This window comes from Ceratotherium simum, chromosome 8 (assembly GCF_057802395.1).
Source record: "Ceratotherium simum simum isolate JZ-2026a chromosome 8, ASM5780239v1, whole genome shotgun sequence".
NCBI lineage: Eukaryota > Metazoa > Chordata > Mammalia > Perissodactyla > Rhinocerotidae > Ceratotherium > Ceratotherium simum.
The window spans coordinates 2,511,616-2,532,536 of record NC_141907.1 but is presented as its reverse complement, the minus strand read 5'-3'; the positions used below and the strand labels follow the sequence as shown (position 1 = coordinate 2,532,536).

The window sequence follows — 20,921 nt, the reverse complement described above, 5'->3', positions numbered from 1 at the left end:
ACTATTTGTTTCCTTCTTAGGAGATATCAAGACTTGTGATTACATGTCTGTGTACTGTCTTAGCGCTAGACAGTGAGCTCCACAAAGGCAAGGAAAACATCAGCTTTACTGACCACTGCATACCCAGAGCCCAGCAGGGTGGTGGGCTGACTTGGTAACATCTTTGTCGAATGAATACAGGCTCAAAATGCTAACTCTCTTTTGCTCTAAGGGCACGTACTTTGTGTATGTGTGTTTTAATTTGTATTAAAGTAATATATAGACATGATTTAAAAACCCAGTAGTAGGGGCCAGCCCCGTGGCGTAGTGGTTAAGTTCGCGCACTCCACTTCAGTGGCCTGGGGTTCGCAGGTTTGGATCCCAGGCGCGGACCTATGCACCACTTATCAAGCCATGCTGTGGCTGTGTCCCGTATAAAATAGAGGAAGATGGGCACGGATATTAGCCCAGGGCCAATCTTCCTCAGCAAAAAGAAGAGGATTGGCAACAGATGTTAGCTCAAGGCTAACCTTCCCCCCCACACACAAAAAACAATAACAGAGAGAGGCGTCTGAATTTAAAAGTGCCCTGCCCCACCCCTCTTAAGGTAACTACTTGTTATCATTCTGTTTTTAGTTCTGGTAGTTATCTCTAAAATTCTCCTTGATATGCTTTTATCACTTGTAGCAGACCATCAATTATTTTGTCTGCTCCTCTTTCTTTACTGCTGGGAAGTAACTCTCCCTCTCAAAGGAATGCTATCCAATCTCCCACCTGGCCTAGCTTGGCCACAGCACACAGGGGCTCATGGGCCACTCACAGGACTCATGCAGGGGCTGAGACCACTGGCGGCCAGAGGCCATCCTTTCTGCCATGGTGAAGGAGACCACAAGAGAACGAAGCCAACACAGGATCAGAGCTGAGACATGGAAATACACGATGCAGCAATGGAATTAAACCATCGGAGGCAGTCATACCTAAAGAGAGCAACCACCCCCACACTCCAGCAGCTCAAATCAGTTTCTTTTCTTCCACTAGTTTAGGACAGAGTCCTATCCCTGTAAGTGAAACTGCTGAACACAACAATCACGTCATGACTTACAGGCTCTACCCTATTAGAGAAGAGACTTAGCTCACCTGTGCTAACAATTTAAGTTACATCTTTAGTTCTATTTGGTTACCTTTGCGGCATCCATTTTTTGTCCTGTCAACTTTAGATATTACTGCATCACCTCAACAATGCAAGATGAGAGTATTAGTGCCCCTTCCACCCCTCCACCTCCTTCTCTACCTTCCACGTTCCAAATTAAGTTGGTTTTCCTTTTATATTTGTCAGAACTGAAAACATTTCCATTCTGTTCTGAAACCATAATTAAGTAAATAAGTCTTCAATGTTTTATTCATACACTGATTCTAAAAATGAAAAATCAAACAGCATTTACATTATGACTATATGAATATAGTTCCTAACAAAGCCAAGAAGCCTAGAAAGATGACAGCTCTTTCTATGGGTCCTTGGTCATTACCCTTGAGCCACTTACAGGAGAATGGGTTTCCATCAGATCAACTGTTGAAAATCATGCCATGTTTTGGTTTGCTTCATATTTAGACCATGACTTTCTAGCTGCTTGTTTTTCCTAGAGATTAGAACTGCCTTTCATTTTGTTTGCTGAGAGAAGAAAGATATGCCTGTACCCTATAACTGAAGTCTTCCAGCTTCTCACTTTATCTAAAGCAAGGCATTCTTCTTGAAACACTCATTCCTCTTGGAAAACACTAACTGTCCTAATATGGACTGGTTGCTTCCTATTCTTGCTGCACGGCTTTCATCTGGTGACTTCTCTCTTGGGTTTATTGTCTTTTAATCCACAATCATATTTAGAGGTAACCAAAACATCTTGGCCTTCCAAATCTTTAAAACGGGAGGAAGCCCTCAGGTTTACTCTTTTCACCAACAAAACATTTTCAAATGCACACCGAGTAGAGCAGACCTTGCACTGGACAGCACAGTTCCTACACTCTGAGTGTACAGTGCAGGACAGGGAATATACAGATACTCTATGAAGACTAGTCTGATGCACCTACCAGACTTGAAGATGTGGATCAGACACATCAGCAGCGTGCCTAGTTCTTGGCAATAGAAAGTATGTTGCTGTTCACTCATTTCCACTTTTAGCTGTTTTGTAACAATGTCCTCTAAAAGAATGCCAACTAGTTGTAGCAGGAACCTTCAAAGAAAGGGAAAAGGGTGATGGTGAATTAGGTGACTATTACAAAAAAGTTTTGTGAGGTATATATGTAAAAATATATACAGTAGATATAGGTAGAGTAAAAATGTAAGTAAAGGGCCGGTCCCGTGGCTCAGCGGTTAAGTGCGCGTGCTTCGCTACTGGCGGCCCAGGTTCACATCCCGGGCACGCACCGAGGCACCACTTCTCCGGCCATGCTGAGGCTGCGTCCCACATACAACAACTAGAAGGATGTGCAACTATGACATACAACTATCTACTGGGGCTTTGGGGAAAAAAAAAGGAGGAGGATTGGCAACAGATGTTAGCTCAGAGCCAGTCTTCCTCAGCAAAAAGAGGAGGATTAGCATGGATGTTAGCTCAGGGCTGATATTCCTCACAAAAAATAAAAAATAAAAATAAGTAAAGTAAAATAAACAAAGTGAAATGTTTAATACCATCTCTTTGGATTAAGTCCTTTACCTCTCTGCATGTTACTTTCTTCACTTATGAGATGGCAATAATCACACCACCTTCAAAGGACTGTTAGGAGGATAAAGCAAATGTAGTGTTTCTTTAAAGCTTTGTAAACCATAAAGCGTGCTGATTTCATGGAAATCAGGAATTTCATGTATTGTCCATTTTAGCCACCTGCTTAAATGTAACAGAGGGAGCCAACATGTCGAACCTGCAAACAAAAGTGAGCCATGCAGGTTTACTGGATTTATCTCCACAAACATGCAGGCATCTCCACTGATGACCAGCGAAGGGAGCGCTAAACTGATGTTAACGGTGGATCTGGCTGGAAGGAGCACATGTGCAGAAACTGCACTTACAGGACATCCTCTAAGCAGCTCTAACTTAGTGAGCACCCTGAATCCAGCAAAGATGGATACACACTTGTCTAGGCAGCAAGCATTTACAGTGCCTGAATCGGGACTGTTGCCCTCAAGAAGATTCCAAACAGTTCACGAGAAGAGTCATGATTTGATACATGTTTACCGGGGAACACAGTGGGAGCGGTCCACCCTGGCAGGGAGAAGCATTTTGTTACTGTCTGTTTAGAATGGCCAGCACACGGTGAGAATAAAAATAAGACTGACCTTTAGTAGGTTTTCTCAGGTTTTTAAATTTCTCTGTAGGCAACACACACCCTTACTGCCTGTACTCAGGGCAGGTCGCCCCACCCCCACCACCCTGGTCACCGCTGCGTGGCTTTAACGAGGATACAAGAAAAGATGTGACAGAGCCATAAGAGAGGCATGACCCAGGGGCCACAGGTGAGGCAGAATGGGTAAAGAAAACACACCAACACAGACTTCTTCACCTAACTCACAGAGGTGAGCAAGAGAAGGAGTTACTCCAGACTTACCGATGACCAAACACCACACGACTTCCAGAAGGATAGGGACCAGCCAAAGGCTCAGACATAGAGCATACCTTGAAAATGTTTCTTCTGGCAAATTCCTCATTTGTCTTCCTTCACTGTGTTCTTCCGGTGTTGAGTTACTGTCTCCATCTCTTAACCTATTAATTATTGGACAGGAGATTAAATACGGGGAGAAGGAGAGCTCCTGAATACGAGAGAGAACAATGTCTTCAGTTGACTGGGAAATCAGGACTCTCAAAATGGCTAGGATTCCCGATATCCACAGTTGAACAGTGCTCACAGATGCCTAAAAGAAAGAAAATAAATGAGTTACAGCTAAAGAAAAAAGAGGATTAAATTTTTCCTGATTGCCAGTTTCATGAATGAAAATTATCCCTATTATACCATTCTGCCAATAAATCTCTCTATTAATGGTTCTCAAAGTGTGGTCCCAGACCAGGAGCATCAATAGCATCTGGGGACCTATGTAAAATGCAAATTCTCAGGCTCCACCCTGGCCCAGCAGAGCCCCCAGGTGACTTGGACAAACCCTGCTCTGCAGGGTTGTGGCTCCAAGACACCATCATGAGGCGAGATACTCACCATTGTATCTGGAGTGACAAACATACTTCGTAAAAGCATGTCCACAGGGCGGAGGGAGGAAGGGGCCAAGATCTCAAATAAAGTGTTCAACACTCCAAGGGCCTCATGAGAATCAATGTACATCTGTTGCAATTAAACATCACAAATGTTTTGCCGTAAGCCAATAAAAATGCCAACAGTTATATTTCAATCTAGTATCTCAAGGTCAAATGACCCTGACCATCCCATCATTACCACCTCGCATTTAAATGCGTTTTAACTTTAGTAAGTGAACCAAGCAAATATTTTTTAGAACAACACTGTAACAGCTATGTTTTTTCCACAAGGGAAATCCCTTCATTTAGATTTTTATTATATAAACAATATGCTTTCTGTACAAAATTCAAATATATAAAAGTATGGAAAAAATCAAATGGAATTGCACCACCCTGATACAATCACCATCAACATTTTGGGAACCAGCCTCTCATGCATCTCTGTATACATGTATGTTTTACCCAAATGGGGTATCAGACACACTATGCCTTTTTTTCTTTGCTTTACCTGCACCCCATCCCTACTCCACCAATTAGTAACAAATGTTAACAAACTGGTATATTTCTTTCTTAACTTTCTCCACATTCCTACAACCATACATCCACACACATGTAGAGGATATACGTATTTTAAGTTGTTTTGAAAAATCATATTATAAATGTTTCTGCGTTTTTTCCTTAAAAATACAATGGAGAACTCCCAAGGCAACAGGTTTTAAAATCTAACATTATTTTTAATGGATGCAAAATATTTCAAATTAAGTCTCCACCACAATGTATTCAACCCCTCCCCAATCGATGGGCACTGTTTCCAACTTTTGTCACTACTAACGACTGTGTCTATACATAGTAAAAATCTCTGCAAACAGATGTGATTTTCAAGGTGCAGATCTCAACACCATACAGCGCTCAGCCATACCCTAACAGTAACAATCTGCACCCACCAACTCTGCTTCTCTCCAAGTTCTCTGGGGAACCCACCATGCCCACAGCCGGGACCCACCGGTTATGCAGCCAACCCCACCCTGTGTCTGGTGTCTGCTCAGGGACATCACGACTGCAATTTCTGTCCTGCACCAGCCACTTCTCCTCTTCTTTTGCCCTTGGTGTATACACAGGCCCTCCCCTCTCCCAACTCAACCCTCTACCGACCCCTCTTTCCTCCTCCAGCTGCCGCCCCACATCTATTCCCTCTTATTTATTTATTTTTTTGAGGAAGATTAGCCCTGAGCTGACATCTGTTGCCAATCCTCCTCTTTTTGCTGAGGAAGACTGGCCCTGGGCTAACATCCGTGCCCATCTTCCTCCACTTTATATGGGACGCCACCACAGCATGGCTTGATAAGCGGTGCGTAGGTCTGCCGAAGCGGAGGACGTGAACTTAACTGCTACACCACTGGGACGGCCCCTATTCCCTCTGAGAGTAAGTCTCCTTCGATTCCTCTCACTAACACACTTCAGCCTGGCTTCTGCTCCCTCGGCTCCACCAAACTGCTCCCAGTGACATCCGTGCTGCCAAAGGCAGGTTAGCTCCCAGGGCTCATTTACTTGGCCCATCAGCAGCTCACAGCTGATCCCTCCCTCTTCCACGAAACGCCTTTTTTGCTTGGCTTGAAGAACACCACACCTGCCTGTTCTTCCTTCTCCCGCACTGGCTGTTCCTTCCCCATCTCCTCCGTGGGCTCCCCTGCACCCCTCTAGCCTCTAAGCTGGGGCTGCCCTGGGCTCAGAGCTCAGCCTTCTCCTCCTCCCCAGCTACATGGGGTCTCACGGTGACCTTGTCCGGTCTCAGATGTTTACCTCCTGCCCAACTCTCTCTGGACAACCCCAGACTCATATATCTAAAGGCCTGCTTCAGCCTCCCCATGGTGCCTACTGGGTATCCCAATGGAACAAGCCCAGACCAGGCTCTGATCTCCTCTGGAAACCCGCTCCTCCCACAGTGTCCCCCACCTTGAAGAGAGCACAACCTCACCTTACCCTGAAATCACCTGCAGGCCTCTCCTCTCACATCCCACATCTAAGCCATCAGCAAAGCTTACTAGTTCTACTTTTAAATTCTATCCAGCAGATGACCACTTCTCATCACTTCACTCCACCCCCCCGGTCCACACCACCCCCGTGCCTCCCTGCTCTGCCCTCATCGGCCCCCCAAATCTAGTCTCAACTCTCAAATCACACCATGCCACTCCTTTGTACCAAACCCTCTGAAGGCTTCCCAAAGTCCTCCACACTGGCCAGAAAGATCCTATATGACCCCTCTCTTACCCAGGCCCCTTCCCCTCTCCCCATTGATGCTCCCTCCACCCACATCAGCCTCTTGCTGTTCCTCAATCCTAACAGTGATGTTCCCACCTCAGAATCTGCACTGCTGTTTTCTGTCTGGAAAGCTCTTTTCCCGGGTATCTACTAGGCTCATCCTTTACTTCCTTCAAGTTCACTCACACATCAATAAACTTACCAATGCAATCCCACCGTGACACACCCAGCTCTCTTCTCTCCTTCATTTTCTAAACAGTACTTATCATCTGACATTTTATACACTTTACTAGTTTATTTTTCCGTTGTCTGTCTCCTCCACCCTCCATCCCAACAAAACTTTCACTCCAAGAGGGCAGGGTTTTTTATTGGCTCTGTTCACTGGTGTATCTCTGCTAGTACCTGGAATAGTGGCTGGCACTATTTCTGAATGTAACATGTACCTGTGCTTAGCTACCTGGCAGGTTTTCACACAATTTCACAGTGGCAGAAATTAAGTTGAGCATTTAGCATGCATTCGGCCTCTAACCTCCACCTTCCTCAGATTGCATCCATGATAAGCAAGAAAATGAAATAAAGCTTATAGAGTAGTACTCTGAAACTATTTATCTACAGGCATGGAATCCATGACTACATTAAAACACCAAATCCACCAATTTATTAAAACTGCCATCTGTCAATCTCACCAGAAGCCAAGACTCCTCTCCCTCTGTCTAAGTGGCCCCAGGATAACAAGCCCGTTACAAAATCAGGATGAGGCTGAAGTTATGAAGACAGTAACTACAATGCAGTGTGCCTACAGCTTTCCACCGAATGCCAAGAACCACGAACACTGTGTATTATCCAGAGTACTTGCTTCCCTAGCCAGGATGATCAAGATGAACAAACAGGTATCTGCTGACTGCATCCAAAGCGCTTAAGACCCAGAGTTTTGCCAGCAGCTGGTGAGGTTTCCTGGAGGGGCCACCTTCAGCATGCCCCTGCTGCCCTATGAAGCCCCCACCCAGGTTACAAAGGTGTTGCTGCAGCAGGTACAGAGCATCCTGTCCTCTGACACCTGGGTGGCAGACACGGTTCAGAAACGAGGTGATTATTGGGCTCCACCCTAAATGGCATAGCCAGACCATTTCCTTTCACTGAATCTCTGGAAACAACCAATCGCATCATTTGATTACAGAAATTCTGATTAAACGATGGATAACTGCTAAATTACTTTATAAATAATAAGGAAAAACAAACACCCACAGATCAAACAAAAACGTCTGATTGACCAGAATGAGGGAAGCAGTGTTGTAAAACAGGAGAGAATACGAGCTCTGGAGCCAGACTGGCCTAATCCTAGTCCCAGTACTTTCCAGCTGTGCACCTTTGGGTAACACAGACAACATCTCTGAGCCCCGCGTTCCGCACTTGTAAAGCAAGAGACAATAGCAACCTGAGAGGGTCACTGAGAGAATAAATGAAAAATCCCTTGGCCCATGACCGGCACTGATAACTATCATAAAATGAATCTATTATGATTTAATGAAAAGCCAATCAACCAGTGCCCACCTCCTACAAGGATCTTCACCCACTTACAAATGTGTTGCAATGGCTCCACAACAACAACAACACAAGGCAGGGTGACAAACCTGTTGCTTGGCTAACATCGGGAGGATGATGTCGGCTATCTGTCGAGACAGCCGTTTCCATTTGTCTTCGTTCTCCTTGTGGCACTGCTGCAGGACTAGAATAAACATCTCCAATACCTGCAAGGAGTGTACGGGCACAGTCATTAAGGCTCCCGGCCGAGTCTCCTGTCCATCACCACACACTCCATCTCACACTGATCCCAGCTCAGCTGAAAGACTCCAGGATCCAAACCAACAGGGTCTCCAGTGAGGGCCTGACGAACTGGGTGCAACCCTGGCCCTGGGACATGTGAGATGTGGGGAAACCAGAAGAAGATGCAAGGGGCACGGAAGCAAACTCCTCAAGGGTACGGTCAAGCTGCACACTACTCAGGATGACTCGCTATCATTATTATTTCTATGGAAATTACAAGACTTCACAATCAGAGAAAAGGCACAAAAAGAAAATCACACTCATATTAACCTTTGGCTAAACACAAACACAGCCTGGACTAAACTATTCTGCAGATGCCTCACGACTTTTGTATACATTAATTTCAGGTCTGCGTTCTTTGCAAAGATAATCCCCCACTGAGCAGTACTTACTGTCAGAAGAGTCATATGTGGTTGAGCACGAGTTCATTAGTGCTCATTTCTAAACAGAGATATATCTAAAGGCCTGTGCTTGTAAATCAAGTTTTATTGGCACACCGTCATACCCTTTGGTGAACATACTGACTAGGACTGCTTTTGTCCACAACAGCAGACGTGAGAAGTTGCAGACACCACATCGCCTGCAAGGCTTTAAAATATTTACCTTCTCGTTTAGAGAAAAAGTTGCCGACCTGGTCTATAAAATATAACTACTATAAAGAAAGAGACATACCAATTTAAGCCCACTCTCTCTACAGCCTGCCCAACTGTCCCTCCCCACAGCTACCTTCTTGGGCAGAGCTTCTACTACACGAGGGAAATCTGCACTTAATTCCGACTCCCCTTAACTAAGACAAGCCAACCCTCTCTGTTCTCTCCTAAACCAGGCCGAGAACTCTTGGAAAGCCACTCTCTAGGCCTCCCATCAACACAGCATGTGTGCCAAGAGTCAGCTGCTAGTTTTCAAACCTCTTTACGGTAGCTGTACTTTTTATTGTAATTATGAGATTTAATTAAACATTAAGCACTTAATTAAATATTATCCAGATTAACCAAAATGAGAATGCACAAAGAAAGTGTTTCTATGAGAAAAGCTTGTGATTTTATAAAGATTCAAAGACAAATAGCTAAAAAGAATCATCAAAATAAGTGCAGGCTGGGCAACTGCACCAGCAAAAAGAGAGGAGTCATTGAAAAGCCACGTTTCTGCACTCAGGCTGCCTCAAACTATCTGAAATTCTCGCTCCACCTTCAGGAAAACAAAGCCAGAAATCAGCTCAAAGAAAAAGACCTGGGCCCTACATCAAAATAGTGGTAAATAAATGTATAAATAACAGCTTTAAGTTATTTCAAATTTGAGCTCTTTTAAATTATTTTTTAGAATTCTACCATTTTGATCAATGTTGTCAATTAATTGATTTTTGGTCCTCATTTTGGAAAAGAGGGCCTCCACCATATTTACTCCCTTGAAAGATCTTGTGACTGTCAGCTGGGTGTAGCTGTACTGCTTTACAGACAGACCCCACCTAACCTTCCATCTCCCAGGCGTCTCCCCAGCCTGAGAGCCCAGGGCTGGCACAAAGCAACACTCATGATGAACCAACAGCAGGGCCTCGTGACACTTCCTTCTGTCCTCGCAGGGACAATGAAGTATCAGTGACCATTCCACGTCTCCTCTCACCTGATGGTACTGGATGAGCCTCAGTAACATCGACACCACCACCTCTTTTTGGGTTTCAAGCTCTTTTCCTGCATCAGCTTTATTGGTTCCTCTTAATACAAAGAGGTCGTGGACAATGGGCTGCAGAGCTGGTATGGCTGTGGGTGCAAAAGGGCATGCTAAGAAGGTAGTATGTAACACTTGCATCTGGAAGACAGAGCTTAACATCTCCAAAATATTTTCAAGAAATAAAGAAAACCCTAATCCATACTAGGTTTATGATAAGGGATAAATTAAGGTTATCAATGGCTGTGGAATTATCAGTATACCTTCATGGAAGGCCACGGTCTTCCTCTGATACTTACTGATAATTTTGTGAAATCTTACAAAACAAAATAAAATCAGGGTTTCTGTAATGTGACATCACTTCTGACAAAAAGAGACACAAATTCAAAGTCAAATTCAAAATAATAAAACCTTCCAACTAAGTAAAATAGCAACATTCTATTCTCATACATAACGGACTTACAGATTTACCTGAACAGATGACAAATGCTTCTTCAACAGAAAACATTTAGTCAAAGTATTATCAGATTTCTACGCTGTTTTAAGTAATAAGGTAAAGGGTTTTCCCCACAAGTCTTGTCTTTATCCAAAACAGCAAAGTACAGTCATGCGTCACTTAATGATGGGCATATGTTCTGAGAACTGCATCATTAGGCAATTTTGTCGTTGTGCAAACATCATAGAGTGTACTTACACAAACCTAGATGGTACAGCCTACTACACACCTAGGCTTCACGGTACTAATCTCATGGGACCACCATCATATATGCAGTCCATCATTGACTAAAATGTTATGTGGTACATGACTGTAAATTCTGTGGTCTAATACCACCACATGAATAAACTAAGAAATGCCTTTCATTGGGAAGGGTTCAGCCCAATCATGTCCCCAAGATTAATGACTGGCACGCTGTCTCACCCTAGTGACACGCACCACAGGAATAATCACCCTCAGTGACATGCATCATGGGCACACTCGTCCTCAGTGACAGGCACACAGGCACATACCCTCAGTGACATGCACCATGGGCACACTCGCCCTCAGTGACATGCACCAAGAGTACACTCTCACCCCGGTGACATGTACACACAGCACACTTGCTGACTTTTCCACAGATGACCTAGCTTTCTACCAGAAAGTAGGGCTTGGCTGCCCATCAATTTTCTATCCAAAGATCCTCTAATCCATGAAACCTTATTCATCCCTCTGTTTGACATTTTCACTTTCAACCACATCCAGTGACCCTAAAGTCCATTTATGTAGAAACATGTACTTTCACTGAGGCATGAACTTCAGCCCTTGTGAGGCCGTGGCAAAGGTGACTCTAGCTGGTGTGGAAGTTGAGACGGCACCAAGCCCCAATCTTTCAACACAGCTCGGTTATCTGCTCTATTGCAAGTACCCTGAAAGGAGAACCCTATGTGCGGCAGCACTGTTCTCACATCTGGGGTTTGCAAAGGTCTTAGGAGGCATCCCTGAAAAAAAAAAACGCCTACAGATTCCTGACAATGGAGCCAGAGAGGAGTCAAGAGGAAAATGCTGGAAGATCAGTTTAAAAAGTTCAAAGAAAGATTTACAGCTCATTCTTAAAACCACACGAAGTCATTCCACAGGTTGGAAGGAGGCTGCCTGAACAGCTGACCATTTTCTGTGGTCCTCATTTAAGCTCCTATAAAATAACCAGGCAAAACTGAAGGTCCTGAATCAAGGCCAAACTATAACTTCTAATACCACTGGATAATAAATCAAGTATCCTTACATAAGTTGGATTTTTAAATTTTCGTGTTTTGTATGGATAGACAAGAGTATTTATGTCAGACTCTATCTGTAACTTAGATCATCTTATTGTTCCTTATATTTTTACCTAAGTAGATTATAAACTCCTGAGAGTAAAGAATGTGCTCTCTTCTTTTTTTAACCTCTCTAACCAATGTATGCACACACACACATGCACACGCACAGATCCCACAGAACACAGAGCAGTTGTGCACACGGTGGGAAGCTGATGTACTAAGACTAACACTGTCAAGCACATCATGATTACTGAGGACCACAGTGAAAGACAGGTCCCGTTACCATGTGTCACAGCCTTCCTCCCACTGGCCATGATGCCATCACAGAGCTGAATGATTTTAGGAATTCCAATGATCTGTTTTGAATGATAGCGTTCATAAGATAGTAATACCAGGAAGAAAAAGATGTTCGGAATAATTGCCTCTGATTCCCTAGAAACAAAAACATCCATTTAGATACTTTCTTTTAAAATTAAGATACATAACCAATATAAACAACATGAAATTACTCATGATTCAAAGTTGAGAGAGATCAAGTGAGAGAAAGGGAGAGAGTGAGGCGGGGAGAGAGTGCACATTAAGCTAAAGGAGCCTTAGTGATCTAATTTAGTCCCAACATCATCACGCTTTCCGGTCTATCAAGGACGTCCACCCCGCCCACTTGGAGAGGTTGGGCAGTTGGCAGGGCTAAGGCAGAGCTCGAGAAAGCACCCAACAGCACTGGATACCCAGAGGTACAATCTTAGTTCTCCTTCTGCCCCTTCACTCCACAGTTGAAGAAATTGAGACTAAAAGGGGAAAAAGTAACTTGCCTCCAGTCACAGTCAACATGTGGCTTAACTAGAATAAGGAACGGTCTGCAGACCCAAAGGGCGCTCAGAACACTTTCCTTCTGCACAACATTTCCCTAACTATTCATTCAGTAGTTGAGAAACTAAAGAATTTTAATTTTCAATCATTATATACCTATAGCTGGCATAGGAGGAAATATTAAAACCTTACTTTCTAGCAAGGAAACACTGCAATTAATACAAGTGAAGTGCATAATAATTATTTACTAAGATAACCATATCTAAAAAATGTTTTCTCTAAGATTTACAAAAATTAGTGTTCCATCAGATGAGATTTCTTTTAGCAATTATCATAATTAAATGCTTTGAAACACGAAATGAAAACTGACAACATATGTGATTATCAGATGCAAAACTACTTCTAAGCAAGTCTTCAGATACTTATTAACTTTTAAAAGAAACAAAAATGCACAGCATGTTAATCAGGTTTCCATTAAAAAAAATACCTAGCAAAAACGCCTAACAATCCTTTAAAGTAAATGTTCATTTAAATAATCTAAAACTACACGTAAGTACGTGACAAAGACAAGAAATTTAAAATAATGAAATGCTATTACCTGAACTGGCCCACTTCAATGTATTCAAACTGCTTCAGCACAAATCCAATAAACACCTATAGGCAGGAAAATAAAACCTTCACATCAATAATTAAAATGTGCAAACTAGTTTACTTTTCTTTCCAGTTATTTCTGTAAATTTTTAACAAGTTTCCTGACAGTAGATAAATTTGTTTGTATACAAGAACTCAAATGTATTCTGTCAGACTAGATAATTTCAGGACGCTTCCAGAAATCCCTTTAAACACACTCACTGAACCCTGAGGTGAGACCTCTTTGGAAAAACAAATAATAAATTCCAGGAGACATCAGGCAGTACCCTCTAGACACATCTGGGGGACTCGTTTGTTCCAGTGCATGGCAAACCAAGCAGCACAGATTTCCTGAAACTGGTTTAGTACTAAAATGCCCAAATTAGTCAATCTTCTCCCTCCCACACCCTGACATTCAAAGGAGCCCGATACTGAGGGGGTGCTGAGTGGTGAGAGACGGCCTTGACGAGCACAGGCAGTATGTTAGGACAGGATAGAGCCAGTTTTACATCAAACTCTGTTCCAAGCATTCATCTGCTTTCTCCAACCTGAAGCATGGAACTTTCATCTCCACTCCACTGTTTTCTTTTAGCCCCTGGGCATGATACAGACACACAGCAGGTACTCAATAAATCACACCTGAATTGAGTTCAACAGTCTACCTGTTCTAGTTTTCCATCCTTGTTCATAAAAACTGTCACTATACTGAATCCTAAGAACTGGGGAGAAACGGCATGAGTGATAAAAGCAAATTAGAACAAAGGTGAGGCGAGAGCATCCACAGCAAGAAAAACCTAATGTTGCCAATAGGAGGTTGCTGGGAATTGCTTTGTTGGAATGAGGTGGAAAGTGCTGGGACCCAGAAGAAGCACAAGCTACAGATGAATTCAACCATCTGCAGAGACAAGCATGCGGGGAGAACGCTGAGGCTATCTTCTCTCAACGTTTAAGTACGGAGTGGAGAGTTTAGAAAGACAGAAGAAAGCAACAAAAATTATTCCATTTTTGAGAAAAGGCTCTATGTAGAATGACTAAAGAAAGAATTTGATAAAAGTCAAGTCTATCTGACGATTCTATGCTAGAGTGGGGAGTTGTTTGTTTTCTTTGTCTACTAAAGATAGCCCCAAAAGAGACCTGTCTACAACTATCAAATGAGAAAACCAGTTACTACCTATGATGAGTCAGAACTGGGGAAATGTGAGGAAAACGTGGACTGCAGTCTTTGATGTGTTCTCGAATCAATGGCTCTGGTTTCCCCTTGGAGCTGAGGCTTCTTCCCAGGAAGCCCCGGAAGCCCCCTCATTCCATACGCTCCTGTCACGCACCCCATGCGCCTGCCTCCTTCTCCAGCCCACCGCTTCGGGCAAGGGCTTCTCCTCACCCAGCCTTCTGCCTTGTGTCAGAGGAAAGAAAATAACATCCCCCAGTGAGTGTCTTCCCCAAAGGAGGAAAAGGACCTTTCGGACAATTTTCTTCTGATAACTGGAGCAAAAGAAATATGAGTGAAAATGTCCAGCCAAGGCAAAGCGCCCCCTTCAAGCCCTCTTTCATCAGAAGTTAAACCCCCTCAATACCACTTGTGGGGAAATCAGCATCTTAAACGTGTTTCCTTCTTTCTCCTGGGGAAACAGATCCTTTAAGGTGAGTGACGGTGCTGACAGTATCTATAGACACATTTATGTCTAGAAGGAAATGGAAAATTGTAGTATTTCCTAACTCAAAAAATTTCTTACCTCACATAGGAAAGTAGCCCAAGATCACAGTCCAAAAATGACAGTCACATTTTGATGACTTAAAGGCAACTTTATCTGTAGTGAATTTACCTGCCTTTAAGAGAATATGCATCACAAAGCTGTACAACTCCCCAGAGCGGCAACCCCATGAGGAGGGTGGGCAGCTGAGAGTCCCACCTGATGAAAGTGAGTGCAAATACTTGTGCCAGGGTCAGACAGCCACCCACGAGGGACTCCAGGAGCACAGGTACCAGTTACTGTCTCGTTAGATCACATTCCTTTTTAAAGAGGTGAGCTAACCTTAGATTGCTTGAAAGTGAAAATCATAACTGATAATCTGTTTAAAATAGGTCTCTGGATTTTGCAAAAATGTCCTCCAAAACAATAAATCTTAATTACATCTCACAATTTAAATTGAAATTACCATGGAGCAGGGGAAGGTGAGGGAATGGGAAAAACCTTTGGCAAATTTGTAAAGGCTAACCCTAACACAGCCTAATACAGACTGAGGAGGGCTCGGGTGAGGATGCCAACGCTTGCTGAGGCCTGTATGTGCCAGGCATTCTGCATCAACTAGTGCATGAAACAGATTAGACGCAGCAACGGTGGGGAAAAAACAAACTGTACATTTCTTTAAGGTAGATTTCAGTGTCTTTTTAAGATAATTTTTATTAAATTAAGAACAGGTAAGGTAGATGAAAGATAAAAGTGACAAACCTGATCTGAATCCAGAAGACAGTAATTAACTCGTAACTGAACCAGCTGTGCCAATAAATCCAAAACCTGCTTCTGTAACTGCACAGACGTTGTTGTTGTGTACTGTTTTAAAGCTTTTATAACAAGAGGTTCAAATAAACGAATGTGATTATGAATAGCATTCTACAAGAAAAAAAGAAAGAAAGAATCCATGAGTGAGTCTTCAACTAAAAGCTTCAAGCAACCAACCTGAAAAGTCTCAAGCTCGATTTTCCTTCAAGTATTAAAGCAGCCACGCGTTCACCTGCTGGCTTCCGTTTACCTTGTCTGCACGGTTCTTTGTGACACTTGTGAGGTTTGTCTTCAGTTGGGTAGACACTTTCTGGAGTACATCAAACCACCTGCCGGATAGAAAAAAAAGGCGAGCAAAGAATACCCTTAAATACTCTCCTGTGTACTCAACTATACCCCAGGTCAAACTAATGCATCTTCACAGAATCAGAACACTTCAAAGTCAGAAAGAACTTTCATGGCCACTCAATGTAGCGGCATCATGCTCTTCTTTTAATGAAGAGAATTACAGTAAACTGAGAGTTTACAGTTGACTGACAGCCGTCAAGTCTTGTCACCTGGAGCAGGCTACTCAACACAGAGCTTTCCTCTGCTACAGGAAACTCACCACTCAGCCCAGTCTGTAGTGGGGCTAGAAAGGTGACAGTCATTGGACAGATTCAGTGATTTAGAAAATATCACTTGATTTTCTTAGAAAAAAGTGTCTTTAAATATTTACATCAATTACACACTTCTCTTTTTAAGAAATACATACAAAATTAAATGACAGTAATACACACATTCACACTTGCTTGTTTTTTTTTTTTATACCCCTATGAGTGAACAAAGCATTTAAAGAGCCTTGTTCCTGAGACCTGGATATTCAGTAAGCGCGTCATCAACATAAAGCCCAGAATATGGGCATTTTCCTTGGTTCCTGATTCCACCATTTTAACTGCACCTGTTTTATCACTATATCTATCAAAGGAAAAACAAGGAATTCTATTGTTACCATACCGAGCAATACTTCAAACATCTGCTAATAATTAAGGTAATTTAAGAAACAACTACTGTATTCCAGGCATCAAACACATAACCATAAATTTACATGAAGAGACTTTTAGCCATAAAGTTACAAAATACAAAGTAATATTATCCAAGACTCTTCTATGCCCCCCAAATACCTTTACATACCAGCACCACTGTGCCATGTGGAAGCTGGTCTTTCCCCTTAGTTATAGACCCAAAAAGTGCCACCTACACAAACCACCTCACTATAAAGGAAAAAGTCGTTTATGAGCACGGGGAAATAATAACGTGCTTCAAATACATGAGGACATTACATATGGCCGTTCTGGCTTGTTGAGACCATTTGGCAGTGAGAGCTGGCTGCTTCACAGGGAGCCCACTTGGTATTCCTCTTCCTCCAGCTCAGCCACTCTGAGATGGTATAATCTCCCAGATCCCATCTCACTCACTGGACCACACACTTCTTTGAAAGCAGGGCCATGCCTTCAGCATCTTTGCAGCAACCAAATTTTCTAGAATTCTTTGAACACAGTAGACGACTATTAGAAGATGTTGGCTAATTTATTTTTATGTTTTATAAATTATTCACTGCTTGCTCCTTCGTGTTTCTACCAAAGATGGGTTCCGGACACTACTGCCACAGCCAGGACAGGCGCACTGTTACCCTGAGGTGTCGTGGTCCTGCTCTGCCTGCACCATGTTCCTCAGGCTGGCGTCAGCTAAGGCCTGGGTGAAGTGGGTGTACGGAGCCATGAAGCAGTAGTGGTACAAGCCTGGCCTCACGCTGGAAGAGCCAAGGCGCTGTGCTCGGCCTTGGGACTTGCTGGGGTTAGAAGATAAGCCATCAAACTGGGAGGCCAAGTTTGTCCCAAAGAGAGTCTTCAACAACTAGAGGGAAAGAAGTGAAGCCATCAACATTTGACTTAATGTAGCATGAGCAACACTTTAAGAATCTCCCACACAAATATCAAATCCATCTATAAATAACTAGATATGTTAGCAAAAATTCATTGTGAAATTCTTGTTGAGAAGCACTATTAATCTTATGAGACTGCTGTTGTGAAGTGCTGTTTATACCTTAAACAAGAACCCTTGTAGTTTTAAGTCTCTCTGTGATTTTAAATGAGACTGAGTATTCTTCACAAAAACCTGGAGGGATACTAAGACAACAGTTAAGTAATGAGAGTTCAGCAGAACTTCTAATATCCTCTGCCCTCCACGGTGAGGAGGCCTCCTCCTCCAGAAGAGTGAGGGAAAAGAATCCCTTTGGCCCAATAAGGAGTGAGCAAAGGACTGACAGATGGGGCTGCTGGACACACCACCAGCACCACCTTCTAAATGACAAGTAGCACTATATCATCCTGTCTGAAGTAAAGGGCTTAAAAGAAAAGCACAGGAAACTACTTTGTTACCTGTTGAACACACACAGTCGCCATCATTGGTTCTCGACTGAAGCATGATTTCAGGTATCCCAAAATCTCTTCAACACACTGGGAAAGAGTACGTAGTAAGACATTAAAGTAACTGACTCACAGAAGACTTACTATTGTTGTGAATCCTAGACAGAAATCACAGACAAAAGACAGCTTCCATTTAAATTGTGTATATTAGTAAACATCAGAGGAAAATGAGAGGAAGGTTTTCAATTTATCATTGTGAACAGAGAAAGTCAATAAAAAGTATTGAAACCTAAGTAGCTATATTTCAACCATTCTTCCATGCATTTATATATTCATTCATTCCTTGTCTCAAGCTTCAGCAATCATTCATCACGTGTCTACCATCCACTCAGCATCCAGCCCTGTTCTCAGTGCAGGAATTCAGAGGGTACAAAGGAGTCGAAAGTCCTGCATCTTGGAGCCCCTGCAGATGTTCAGCTGAATGTAATACATAATACATTATGTGTGATTTACTACAAAAAGTCCTAGAAGTGTCTTACAGCAATCTGCAAAAATGACCAAAATGACTGCCTTCACTTGACTATTCTCACAAATTACTTCTACCATCCTCAAAAATGAGATCTAAGGGGTCTGATATCCTCTTTAAGAATCAAGAAGGACGAAGACACGAACTCTCAGGACACCACCAGTCCAGGCATTCCATATCAACACACACCTCCTCACTACCTCCCTAGTCACCAGCCACTGCTCTCATCAGCTTGGCTGAAAATCACACCAACTAGACTTAAGCTGTCTCTCACTTCATTTGTTTGATATAATTTCCCGTACTAAAAAGCAATAAACTTTCGATGGTTTCAAATACTCAAGGATCATATATTTTTAAAATACTGATTTACTCTAAAATTAGAGTCTAAACGTTCAAGGTGGTACTTTGCAGGGTTGAATTTGTCATGTCACTTTTTGTTTTCACTAGCTCATAGCAGATATCTAATATATGCTAACTGAAAGAATTACAACTAGAGCCTCTCAAATCACAAATTTGTCTAACAAAGGACGCTCTCTCTTAACAAACATGTATGGATGGTTGGTACGCACCAGAAACTGCAACAGGCACTGAAAATAGCTGAGAGAAGAATGCTGTTAGTGGCCTTCTGAGAGTATACAGGGTAACAGAGAAACATGTCCCTGGCACAAATGTTAACATATATTATGGAGAGACTTCCACTCCTGGCCAAAACGAGGTAAGAGGGACCAGATTTACCCTCCACCCAATCTACAAAAAGAACCCAGATACAATATATGAAACCACGGTTCCAAGACACTGAACATCAGGGACTGAAGAAGAGTGACCCCATGAGATGTGAAACAAATGAGGTGAGCCCTACGACTGCCCCAGCTCACTGCCCTAAGACTTTCCAGGTCATGGCACAAGGAAGATGGACAGAGCAGAGCCCAGGGGACACCACAAGTTGAGGTGGAGCTGAGAGCCCAGGGAAACTGAGACAGTGAGGGTTCACAGGACAGAGAAACAGAGAGGAGAGACCTGCGCAGAGAAAACCCTGGAGATCTGGGGAAGGACCCCTGAGTATTCAGCAGGGAACTGATCAATAAGCGTGTGTGAGGAAACTACCCACAGGCAGGGAAAAATCATCAGAAAGGGTTAGAAGGAGCAATGCTTGTGCTCACACAGGGCTGGTAAAGGTTACTGTTCTCAACAGCCAGACTGGGTAGAGTACCCAGGAAGTTCTTGCCTCAGTGGTGGGAATAATTAGCCCTAAACTAGGCACTGCTCCAACCATCTAACATCATAAAAAAAAGACTCAAGAGTAAACTATTTCCATATAACTTAACTGTATCTCAGAATAAAGCTCAAGAAAATTTACAGGGGGGCACAGTGGTTAAGTTTGGCGCTCCGCTTCGGTAGCCTGGGGTTCACAGGTTCAGATCCCAAGTGCGGACCTCCACACTGCTCATCAAGCCATGCTGTGGCGGCATCCCATATGCAAAATGGAGGAAGATGGGCACGGATGTTAGCTCAGGGACAGTCTTCCTCAAGCAAAAAGAGGAAGATTGGCAACAGATGTTAGATAAGGGCCAATCTTCCTCACACACAAAAAAGATTTACAGGAATACAAAAACGCCTAGCACCCAACAAAGTAAAATTCACAAGGTCTAACATCTGATCAAAGATTATAAGGCATACAAATAGGCAGGAATACATGATGCATAATAAGGAGTATAATCAATCAATCAAAAACCACTCAGAACGACAGGATTTTAAAATTAGCAGAAAGGACATTAAAAGTTATTACAACTGTATTCTATGTGCTCAAAAAGTTAATTAGAGATATAGGAGATAAAAAGATTCAAATCAGACTTTTAAAGATAAAAAGTACAATGTTGGTGATGAAATATACACTGGATAGGATTAATATCAGATTAGACACTGCAGAAGAAAAGATTAGAGAACTTGAAGACATAGCAATGCAGACCATACAAAATGAAATACAGAGATAAAACAATCAAAAAATTGAAGAGCACATCAGTGAGCTATGGGACAACTTTAAGCAACCAAATATGCAGGTAATTAGAGTCCCCTTAGGAGAGAAGAAAAAGGAGTGGGCAGGGGCAAAAAAAATATTTGAAGAAATAATGGCCAAAAATTTCCCAAACTTCAAAAAAACTATAAAACCACAGATCTAAGAAGTTCAACAAACCCAGGTACAAGAAACATAAGGAAAGATACATCAAAATCAAATCATTCAAAACCAGTAAAATCTTCAAAGAAGCCAGAGGAAACATATGATATGGGAGTG

The 20,921-nt window shown here is 42.7% G+C and overlaps 1 protein-coding gene across 5 annotated transcripts in view; it reads right to left on the bottom strand.

Moving 5' to 3' along the window:
• The window catches only part of HTT (huntingtin), a 158,067-nt gene that overhangs the window by 53,500 nt on the left and 83,646 nt on the right, over positions 1 to 20,921 (bottom strand). For all 5 annotated transcript variants that reach the window (XM_087434841.1, XM_004432334.3, XM_087434843.1 and 2 more), the window contains 11 exons: positions 18,118 to 18,195; positions 17,370 to 17,593; positions 15,948 to 16,026; positions 15,647 to 15,808; positions 13,165 to 13,220; positions 12,040 to 12,188; positions 9,918 to 10,054; positions 8,105 to 8,221; positions 4,180 to 4,302; positions 3,648 to 3,883; positions 2,065 to 2,207 (listed from right to left, as the gene is read on the bottom strand). In XM_087434841.1, the coding sequence (XP_087290967.1) occupies positions 2,065 to 2,207; positions 3,648 to 3,883; positions 4,180 to 4,302; positions 8,105 to 8,221; positions 9,918 to 10,054; positions 12,040 to 12,188; positions 13,165 to 13,220; positions 15,647 to 15,808; positions 15,948 to 16,026; positions 17,370 to 17,593; positions 18,118 to 18,195 (1,504 nt within the window). The remainder of the gene's footprint in view (positions 1 to 2,064; positions 2,208 to 3,647; positions 3,884 to 4,179; positions 4,303 to 8,104; positions 8,222 to 9,917; positions 10,055 to 12,039; positions 12,189 to 13,164; positions 13,221 to 15,646; positions 15,809 to 15,947; positions 16,027 to 17,369; positions 17,594 to 18,117; positions 18,196 to 20,921) is intronic.